Source organism: Rhopalosiphum maidis, chromosome 2 (genome assembly GCF_003676215.2).
Source record: "Rhopalosiphum maidis isolate BTI-1 chromosome 2, ASM367621v3, whole genome shotgun sequence".
Taxonomy (NCBI): Eukaryota; Metazoa; Arthropoda; class Insecta; order Hemiptera; family Aphididae; genus Rhopalosiphum; species Rhopalosiphum maidis.
The window spans coordinates 26478283-26490436 of record NC_040878.1 but is presented as its reverse complement, the minus strand read 5'-3'; the positions used below and the strand labels follow the sequence as shown (position 1 = coordinate 26490436).

At 26.9% G+C, this 12154-nt stretch overlaps 1 protein-coding gene across 4 annotated transcripts in view; it reads right to left on the bottom strand.

The window, feature by feature from the left end:
* LOC113551068 (potassium voltage-gated channel subfamily KQT member 1) overlaps positions 1-12154 on the bottom strand; it is a 248930-nt gene that overhangs the window by 33485 nt on the left and 203291 nt on the right. For all 4 annotated transcript variants that reach the window (XM_026953097.1, XM_026953098.1, XM_026953099.1 and 1 more), the window contains one exon: positions 7779-7869. In XM_026953097.1, coding sequence (XP_026808898.1) covers positions 7779-7869 — 91 coding nt within the window. The remainder of the gene's footprint in view (positions 1-7778; positions 7870-12154) is intronic.

Genomic DNA, 12154 nt, shown 5'->3' with positions numbered 1-12154 from the left:
CCCCCGCACGAATTATTCAATGGAAATAAACGATAATTCCTAAACACGAATTGAAGTGGTATAAATTATTTTAGTACGCATACCTACGAAACTTGATCGTTATTGGAAGGCGCAATTGAATTATTTCAATAATCTTATTGGTGTTCGTTATATTTAATTTTATGAAACCCGTTCACATGTATTTATATACGAGACGACAAAGCGTTGGAAACGTTTTCGTATGTATTATAGGTGAGTGTGTGAGTGTGTGCGAGAGAGAGAAAGAGACACGTATACGGAAAGATTATCATTATTCATAATATTACCTGAAGACGGCCGCGGAGCGACGACACGGTTCGAGGCATTCGTCGGTCGTACATTATCTCTCCAAGACTTTTATACTCACTTTAAAAAGAATGAAAGATAAAAAAACACATGAAAAATGTGAGGAAATATCTACGTTCATAAATCAAAACTGAAAAAAACTTCCACTAGTGTATAGTTCGCATAATTTGCAATGTGGTTTTATGTGTGAGTATATGCACGGGTTGTTCATGCATGATTTCCGCATACGAAAGCTAACGCGATCCTGCTTTTACCAGTGAACCTATCGAGTTCTTCCATATGCATACTGCCATAGTATAAATTTATATGCATATATAAACCGGGTGACTCGACGACCGCGTTCACCTTCTATTTTGTCTTTTAATTACGCATTTATTCAAATTTAAATTTTCGGAATTTTTAAACACGTTTAAATAGATTTTTTGTTTTTACATTTTTTGATTTAGCCTAAATCGAAATCCAAACGAGCATGATGGAGACTGAGTTTTTGATATATAATACTTAGGTCAGTATTTCACGAAAAAATATGCTTAGAATGTATAGAGATTTGGTTGTATATAAAACATACAATATATTATGCAATATTTAGTAAAGCACTTATAACTTATAAAGTTATAACTAAGACAGTTTTTGTGAATTTCAAACATAAAAATTCGAATAAATACATAATAAAACGATAAAACGGGAATGATCACGTTTGGTGATTTAACCAGTATAAAGGTAGATGCGTACAAACTGCTCGGAAACCCTTCTGACAGATGTAACAATTTCTCACATGTCTTTTTTTTCAGCTCCTATTCGTAAGTCAGTGCGTTTTGTTTTGGTATTGTGAGTGTACGGCCGCTACTATTATTTTAAATAGCGAACGATGTATAATTTTTATCTCTTGGCTAGTTATATATATCCACGTCAACAATGCTTATTAGTAGACGCGTCGATTTTGACTTCAAACCGTTGTAGTAATGTTGCTGGTAAATCTGTTAAATAAATTCAGTCGCACTTAAACTAAACGGCCACGTGAGTTAAAACTGGAAGATTACAACTAATCAGAATAAACGCATTCAATTGAATTTCATGCTCAATTGCAACGTCTTTCCTTCTCTTTGATTAAATAAAAACTCTATATACTCGAACCCATCACCAAAGTACTTAATAGGTGTGACATTTGAAAAAAAAGATCAACAAAACTAAATCGAAAGCAAGTCAACATTATTTATATTCACCTTCTCCTTCTTCATAACATCTTAAAATGTTTATTAGCCTAAATCTAGCGAAGAACCAACGTTTCACAGCCATCTCTATAATATAATTATATTTATTTACTGTAAATGATGAAGTCACAAAGCCCCATTTAAAAATTCCAATCTAAGCTAATCTAACAATTCCTGAAAATAATATCCTTCGTTGTCTTAAACGAAATTGCCCAGAGATTTATTAAGTAAAAAAAAACAAAAAAAAAAAAATAAATAAAAATACCGAGGAACTGTTGATGAATTGTTATTTTTCTGTCTCGATCCGTTTATATTTATTAACAGTTGTTATAAGACTTTGAATAAATTGTTATAAACTTTTAAAGAGCACGAGTGTACAATTATCTTAATAGCTTTTGTTACCTATTACAATTCTATTTTAATTTGTTTGAATGTTTGACATATTAAATAAAAATGTAAATCATTCTAAGAATATATAGTAACCATAATAATAGAATTTACGTATATTTCGAATTACAGATTTATTAGGTTGAATAAATGCGCATTAATAATAAACATTATTATAAATTATGTATTGATTGTACATGCAATTTTAACTAGTTGAAAAATATAAATTTTCTTTTTGAAAATCGTAAAAAAATGTACGCAAATCCTCAAACTATAACTATTTTATTATTCTATGTAAATATTCATAATTTATTGATAATCGATTTGAAATAAAATATTTTAGAAGCATACTTATGTGTTCAACGTGCCGAATGAAAAAAATTGTGTTTTATACAAAAAAATCCAATAATTATTCTCGAGTGATTCGAATGCATGGTGTGTACAAACGGTTCTAAGTGGCGAATAAAAGCTCTCAAAAGTGCACAGCAATAACACAAATAAATCACTTATATGAGAACTGGGAATAACACAATGTATTTTCTTTATGATGGTAGTTATATATATATATATATCTCCAGAGAAAAGTAATTTTGCACTGTAATGTATCTTAATGCCTTAATAGACATTTTATACGAATGGAAAAATCTAGAAAGTAGTATTTTAGTTATTGCCTACGTGCTATGTCTCACATACAATAAACTATAAACCATGTTACAATAATTTTATTTATTATCATTTTCTATACCTTTAATAGTGTTTAAAAAAATGTTTTTTTGATTATGTTCAATATATCAATATACAACATAGTCCTTCTACAGTTTTCAGTTTAATATATACTTAATACCTATATTATATTATATTCTATATTACCATAATATAAAATAATTTAAACAAATATATTTACACCTAATATTATATTATTATATGTTAGTATATAATAGTATTTATGATATTTATACAATTTGTTTTAAAGAACATTTTAAAGATTATTATATTGAACTTAAACAAATATTATATCTGTAGATTGTAGGATGCATATATACAGGGCCGGATCTAGAAATGGGGTGGGGTGAACCGGGGAATTTGCACCGGAAGTGTGGTACGGGGGATGCCAAATTACCTGATAGTGATTTTTGTTAACCCCCTTTTTTTAGAGAGAGTAACTGGTATATATGTATAACAGTGGCATAATAGAGGGGGACTGATTTATGATAGGGAGCTAATTTTGTACTTTGCCTCCGGTAAAAAATATATTAGACCCGGCACATATATACCACTAGGTAGTATTATAGACAATCGAATTTGTTTTTATAAATTAAACGATGACATGATAATTGCATAATAGTAATTTAAAACGTTACTAACGCCCCAAGCTTGCCTCAACTGTTTTGTTAAATTACTTTGAACCTATGACAGTGAAAAGAGCTTTTAAAAGTCTACGACATGACATATAACGGAATCTAAGTTTTTTAGAAGCCAACGTTAAAAACGAATTCACCGGTATAACTTAATTGCATCTAAAAAAAAAGCAATCATAAAGTCTTCAGAAACGCCCTTTCCTGTGTCTGTCATGTCGAAACGACATAACCTTTTATACGTTTTTTTTAGCTTTATGACATATAATGTTGTCCATTTTTTTCCCAGAAAGATCCGTCAAGTATAAAAATACACATGTTTAAATTCTAGTTGTTCTAGTGTTTTTGAAAAAACGGTTCATTTTATTTGGCTAAGCATTAAATATATGTAATATAAATACAGTACACATACTAATATATATATAATATATGTAATATAATGTATATATGTAATTTCGTACAGTTTGTTTTATTTTAAATATGTATATAATCAAAATAACAACAAATTCAAAGAGGAGAGTAAAAAATGAGTTTAATATCCAGGAATTTTACTGAGAAAACGAAGTAAAATGTTATCATCTTAAAATTAACTAATAATAGAGCGTGTTTTTACACGTATTAATGTATTATTCGTATCGTTATTATAAATATTTAAAATTGATGGATCACCGATTTAAATTTTAGTTGACATTCGACTTTTTCATAAAATAATTTTGATAAAACGAACCTATATAGAATCATAATATACTCGGCTTAAAACGGTACGCTTAGGTAAATTAATATCACGTAATTGACATTTATACACAATATTGACATAACATATCATACGTGACTTGTGCAGCGGTGGGAGCTTATAGAATTCATATATTATAACATAAATAATTGTCTACCAGGCAAACATTATTTTTTTTCTTGAAAAGCATTTTTATAATACGCATTGAAAAATATATTAAAAATTAATTATTGTAAGACAAAATAAGTTAAAATATATTGGTCTATGATATTTTGTGTAAATGTATATTTTATACATATTATTTAATATATATTATTATAGACGGTCATAATTATAAAAAAAATTAAATGTTTGGAGGTTCTTGAAAATCTTAGTTATGTTTAGCTGTATATTTTATTAAAATGTATTTTGTAGTTAAGAAATGTAAATCCTAAAATATAAATAAAACAAAATATGATGTTATGTTTCGAATAATATTTCAAATATTTTTTATCTCTTTATGAATATTTTTGAAAATATAAATAATAAATTACACGGCACATTAAAAAGTCTTAAAAGAAGTTCGTATGAAAATCATTACTTCGTGTGCACATTTTTGTTTAGTAATAAAAATCTATTTCAAGTGAAATCTTAAATCAATTTCTATAAATATTATTAATAAAATGTTAATTAATATTTGGCCTATGAATTATAAAATGCAATTTGTATTTATTTAAATTTCATGTGTGAAAATTTGAGTTACACACACACACACAAACACACGTATATATTATATATATCAATAAAGATATAATATTGCCGTTTTATTTTCGATGTATGTTGATAATGTTTGTTGTACCTCGATCAATACATTTGAAAATTTATTATAAATTAAAATCCTCATAAGTTTTTCTAACGTATATTATAAAAACCGAAAATATATATTATTCGTAATTTAATTATCCATAATTTAATTTTAAAACAGTAAACAGTTTCGTCAGAGTACAGCTTGTATGGTTTGTAGATCTGTCCAAATACACGTGGTTCAGTGTTATTGACGACATTTTATAGTTACGAGTATTAATAGCTAGCTACACTATAAATAATTATGGACTGAATTTAGCAATATTTAAATAATTTATTGTAGGATTAAGGAAATTATTTTTATGTACATTTGGTTTGTGTTAGTAATCAGTACGTCTAAAGAAATAAACTAATAATTGGCTTTGGTTTTTTTATTCATATTTAAATAAAATAAAATAAAATTGAAAATCTTATTCTCTTAAGGGATTATTAAAATTTTTTTTTTTATTTTTTCTCTCGTATAACATTTTGGATCATTTAATAATCTCAAAACTTGTACTCATTTGTGGAGTATCGTTAAATATAATACAAGGTACAAACGAATAAAATATAAAAAGAAAACTTAAAAATGAAAGACATTAATAAAAAAAAAAAAACAAAAGTTGAAATGAACATTTTAAACACTTCAATCGGATTAACTGCACAGTTGTGTAGACATTTTAAAATCAGAATATTGAAATTTGGATACTTCTGAAAAGTATGGTGTTTTCAATAAATGTCACCTATGTGCTACCATTCATTTTTTTTAATAAAAATGTATTCAAATGCATTATGCTAGTCATTTTAGACAGATTATGTCAATAACCAGTTTTAGAAGATATTTGATAAAAATGCATTTTTAAAATAAAATATTCGAATAAAATTAAACTTGTCAATAATATAACAAAATAATATTAAATAAAATTATTTTGAACAATAACCGTCACCATATTGATTATTTGAAATAAATTGAATACTTTAAAGGAATACAATTAATACAAATTATAATTTGCATGTAAACTGTCTTATAATCTTTCTTTAGTTTTTTTTCTATTTCAAATGATCTTGGTCATATGTGTATACCAAAAAGCATATACATAATAACCTAAACGGCTATAAATAATTATCAAAAGACATCTAATGGAAAGTAAAACGTTGAAAAAAATGTCTGTAATTTAACTTAATCTCGAGATGACTCCCTCGTAGACTGGTACTTTTATTATTACTTAGGTAAGGAAGGTTTTAGACTTTTGGCGTCTCTAATATAACCCCTGAGACACGTCGTCGGCAACTTGTGCGACTATTTTCGTACAGTTGGCAGATTTTATATTCTATAGGGAATTGATGACATTCAATATACACACATATTTTATACACTTAATATATGATATGAAATTGTTATAAAAATATGTGGTAAAATTAATTTTCTTTCAGTGAATAAGGTAAAACTAAATACAATTACAAATCAAGTCCATTCGATAGATTACGCGTTTATAAATAATACATATTTGAACTGGAAACATTTCATTATCAGACGCAATTTACATATTTTTTTCACATACATACACACACACACACACACACACACACACACACACACATGTTGTTAATTTTGATTCAAAGGACAATGCACACGTGTATGTATATGTATATGTGTATGTGACGTGTGTGTATTTATAATATATATACTTTTGAAACTTGAATGAATACTAAAGTGCAAAATTTTTAATTACTGCGTAAAAAATAAAAAGTACCAGTTGAAAACAATTGACAGAACATTATGTATATTTATATTTATATGTACGTATCTATAATTAAAACAAATTATTAAATTTGAAAATGCGTTATATATTGTGCAGACTGTCACGTTCAAAATGAAAATTTTACATATAGTCAAACTGTTTTAAACAATTTATAAAACTACAATTAGAAATAATAATAGTCATAAAAAAAATAACCACGTTAATATCATAATATAGTGATTTCCAAGAAAAAATCAATGTGCAATCATTTAAATGTTTTCATTAAAATATTCAAAATATTCAAATATTTTGTAATATTTTATATTTTTGTATAAACATCCGAATGACCCTAAAAACAATCGATTTTAAACTATTTCTAAAGGCAATGAAATTACGTGGTTGTTGGTGGGGTGTTAAACATTTTTTTTTTCACAGTCACGTTTAATAGGATTCAATTTCTTTATGCGTATACATATATCTTATCTAACCATAAACAATATATGTAAATAATATTACATGGTCTGTGCTCTAGTTTGTGTGTTTGCGGTGTGTTCTTTTTTTTTACTATGAATTTCGTTAGAACACTAATGGCAAATGTTCTATATTAGTTATATTGTATTATGTGGTTTATTATGTTTTTGCCCATGTGTTAGTTGCTAAATTGTGGAGTTATACGCTGCCCAATAATAATATTCAAAACACGTATGCGGCAGCGTGTGGAAAACGAACAACAAATTACGCACATATTATAGAAATATATATTTTTTGATTTATTATCACGCGGAACAACTTTAGTTGTAAAATCCTAATTTTATTACAGTAGAACTCCGATTATCCGGACTAATTAATGTCAAGGATGGTCAAAGCAAAGGATAAGCAAATATCTGAATGATAGACATATTATTATGATATATCAAAAATTATGTAATTTTATGAATATATTGTGTGTATGTATTTATTATTAATATGTATGTAATATAATTTGAAATTTGTAACAATAAACAAATAATCTTATTATAATATTTAACTGAAAAAGAATAAACTATAAATACAATAACATATTTTAAAAGACATTTTTAAGCCGTTAAATTTTTTTTCTCGCCCGGTTAATTGGACGTTCAGTTGATAGGCGTTCGGATAATCGGTGTCTACTGTAATTATTATCGGGTTCTAAAAGTAAAAGACAAAATATTAAAATACGTACCATCCAAAATAGTGTCTCGTTCGCAAACCCGGAATACTCGTCGATCGTTGATAGCACGCTGAAAATCAGGCATACCAATACGACCATGAACCTGTAATGGACAAAGCAACTCATTAGATTTCATATTACGTAAATTATGATACTGATACACGAATAGAATCGTGTTAGAGTTTTATTTCTCTGAAAGCTATGATTTTTTTTCTCTTCGAAAGTTCAAGACATGTTTCTGAAAAAATATTAGTACCTCGAGGAAGTTAATAAAAATTGATGACTCTGAACACGACATGTATATTAGATGCACATACCAATAAGTATGTATAATAGTTATTAGACAAATTCGTCGTGTAGTTGATTCGATTCACTTTTAACGTAGGTCCACACATCCGATGACGCGAACGTTGTTATATTACTACACGAATATAATAATAATGCGGTCGATATCGGCACGAAATTTTAAAATAAACAAATCCGTGTGGTTTTGATTTTTGTGCATAATGAGTTTTTAAGTAAACACTTTACGGGCGATTATATTAAAACCGAGTTTATTTTTGATCGTGTTTGTTTGCAAGTTGTCGCAAAACGCTGATTGAAAATCATAATGGCGGTATACTTTAACGGTGGTTAGGTTAACTTTAACGTGATTTTCACCGTTTATCATTGTGTTTGATTACAGGCTACTCGCGTGCTGCGTCATTGAAAAATAAAAATTGTCGACTTTATTGTAATAATATTATATAGGTATGTATCTATATGTGTGCATCCTGTTATGTACTAAAAGTACTACATAATATAAACACTATAAATAAACGAGCAACTGTCACCGCGTTTACGCGCTGAATTCCCTAAAATTACAAAATATCGTAAATTTCAAATTTTTTATTTTTTTTTTGTAAATATTTAGCATTTAACTATCATGTATTTACATGTTAACTTTTGTAATTTGCATGATTTGGTTTAAGCATAAAATTAAAAAATAAGCGAATAAATATATCTTCAGTTAAAAACAACTATAAAATTAGCAAAAATTGGAAACAAGAACATTTAAAAAGAATTTTAATTTGTCTGTTGTAAATTGCAATCAGTTATTTTTATAAATGCTTTCTTGTATAGAATTATATTAAAAATATAAATAAAAACAACATTTTATAATATATTAATAGTAATGTTAAATTAAATGCTCAAATTCATAAAAACACAATACAGTAATTATTAAATATAAATTAATAACTATACGCTATAACAGTTACATTAAATTATTCATTTATTTATTTGTTTGTTGTTGTTTTTTGATTGATGGTTATAATATGTAGTGAATTTTGATTGACATTCAAAGTTTTATTTATACGAACATGTTTGTGTGTAGACTGTGTTAATAATACACTAAATCGTCTCTTTAACGGGAAGGATGTGTAACACGTTTTCTCCTTTACTATCTTTATTTATTTATATACATATTGTGACAAATGGCTAAAAATGTCAAGAGTTCACCAGTATGGAATTTAACAAAGTCTGACGCGCGTTCCAACCTCACCGCGATAAAACGTCCGACTCGAATGAGTAGATCACCGTCCGCCGTAGACATCCTCAGAAAATTTGTCACCCACATTTCGGGCTGGTATATTATATTATTATTATATTATTTTAACGGTCGAATGAGCGCGGTCGGCAGTTCGACGAAACCATCACTGCATAAATTTGCATAAACATATCCACCCAAAGAGCACCGGATACGTTTGACGATGATGCATATAATATTAATATCGTGATCATAGTGTCATATTATATTATGATATCGCAATATATACGTCAAAATATTATCATTTACTGCGCCGCCATTACATACAGCACGTGATTATAATGCGTGGTCACTGGTCACTGCTCATAAGAGAAGATTTGGTCAAATTTTTGGAGACAGAGGAGGTTTAATTTATTTTAAAAAATCCTTAGGTACCAATTAATATAGATTAGGCAAGCAAATTACAATTACGACACTACCACTCCCATCAATATTTAAGTATTTTGTACTATTTATCATAAATATTACATATTACACAAAATTTATAATCATTTTCAAGTAACCATAAATAACATATAAATTGATATATTAGAAACGAGTACTGCAGGTCTATTTTTAATTATTATTGTTAGGCGGTATTACGCTATTATGACATGGATATGCGCATAAATTATGTATTTGTTATATTACTATAAATTCATTCAGATAACGTTGTAAATTTGATTTTTAATATACTAATATACAGTTACAAGTCATGTCAGACTGAACTGTTTGCTACTGCCTTCATATAAATACATAAAGTTATATTATATTATGATATCATCTGAAACTTGCAAGTGTTGGAAACACATAATATATGATTTTGTTGAAAAATAAACAATCATTGCCATAAAGAAGAAACTGATTTTATTACTGTAGACGATAATTCAAATTAAGTAAGTTTCAAAACAGCTTTACTACAAAACCTCGGTTGAAAACTTATAGGAATGCCGGTTCACTTTGTAGTTTCTTTATAATAGCCACTGCGAAGTATACAAAATAAGTTTGAATTTCTTTATATTTTAAAACTAACCGATATAATTTAATAATAATAATATTATAAAGAATTTTTTAAGTGTAATAAAATTTATTCTGATTAAAAAAAAGTAACAAAAATAAAACTAATGAAATTCTTTTCAAAAATTATCATCAGGTATATAAAAAATTTATTTTTAACTTCAAATAAAAGAAAGGATGAGTTAGAAATCTCATTCAGATTTAGTATTTTGAATTATATAATATAATATAATATAATTAAATAGTTGCATCAAATTTTGTACGCGGTGTATTATTTTAATTATTATGTAAAACAAATTTATTTTTAAGTTGATATAATAAAAATTTGTGAATTTTATGTAGTTATTTTTTTGAAAGGATATTCCACGTTAAGTCTTTTAAAAAGTGCATTTTTCAATTATTATAATAGGTGGTTAAAATGTACCAATACGCATAAAAAAATAAAAACACTAAATATTATGAAAAAGTTGCAAAAAATAATTATACACACGTATTACTAAAATTTAATTGATTTTATTATCTTGTTGCAAGTTGCAATTTAAAAAATAATAATATTATAATCATTGTTTTTAATGGACTATTAATACACATAAAATAGATTTGCTGCATTTTAGTAAATCTAATATATAATTTTGTATACTACGACATAGCACAATGTATAATATTATAATAATTATAAAATATTTATAGCACGGCGTATCAAATAGGCAATATAGGTACATTGACTTGTGTATAACATCTAAAAATGAATAATAAATAATTACATTTTTAACCTTTTTGCGATATCTCATATTATAATACTATAATATACAATTATATTAAGTTAAATATCATATAACTTAAATATTTTTGTAATTATTTCTATGTTATCTTTGTTTGATTTGATGTATATTTTTTTAAATTTACATTTTCAATAGATCAAAAGATTCTTAACGTTTTATAAAACCGGTATATTTCTTGGTGAAGTAGAGGTATCAGCGAATTGGGATTTTTAGAAGGGGGATAAATCATGAAATATTTCAAAACATTCGAAATAATCTACGTGCATTATACTTATTTATAAACATTTTCAAAGATCGTTCACGTCAATATTATTATAATACCGACAACGAACTTATATGTCAATAATTATAACATAGGTAGAGGTAAATTTGCGTAAATAAACACATGCGTGTAAGCTAATACTGTGTGTATAGTTTAATGAAAGCTATTGTACATATTATATTTATTTACATTACATTTGTAGTATATCATAATGCATTTTGGATAAAAATACAAATAAAGATAATTAATTTTTATGACAAGCATATTAATATTATAATCTATTTGTCTTGAGATGCTTTAATATTTTTATACACACTTGACTTGATACTTTTTTGATGTGGGTATTGCAGTATATGTCACGGGGGATAAAAAAAAAAATAAAAAAAAAAAATAAAAATAAATTCCTCGTCTACCACGAGGAACGGAACCTGCAGGTATTAATATCGCTGGCCGAATCCTTTTCATTCGCATTTCTCCCGTTATCCATTAGCGTAGAATTGCAGAAGTGGTGGCGGTGCATATAATATACCGGAGGTGGTGTCTCCGGATGGGCGCGGAATATAATACGTAGCGCAAAGTCGGGTCAAAATTAATTACATCTGTGAAAACGTATTCGTTTAGTTTTTTCATTTACAAATCGTTATTGCTTTCCATTTTTCATTCTGTCCGGTAATATTTCAATTCCGCGAAAATATGATAACGCATGCGTATATGCCACTAGATATTATTATAGTTATACAGTAGAACTCCGATTATCCGG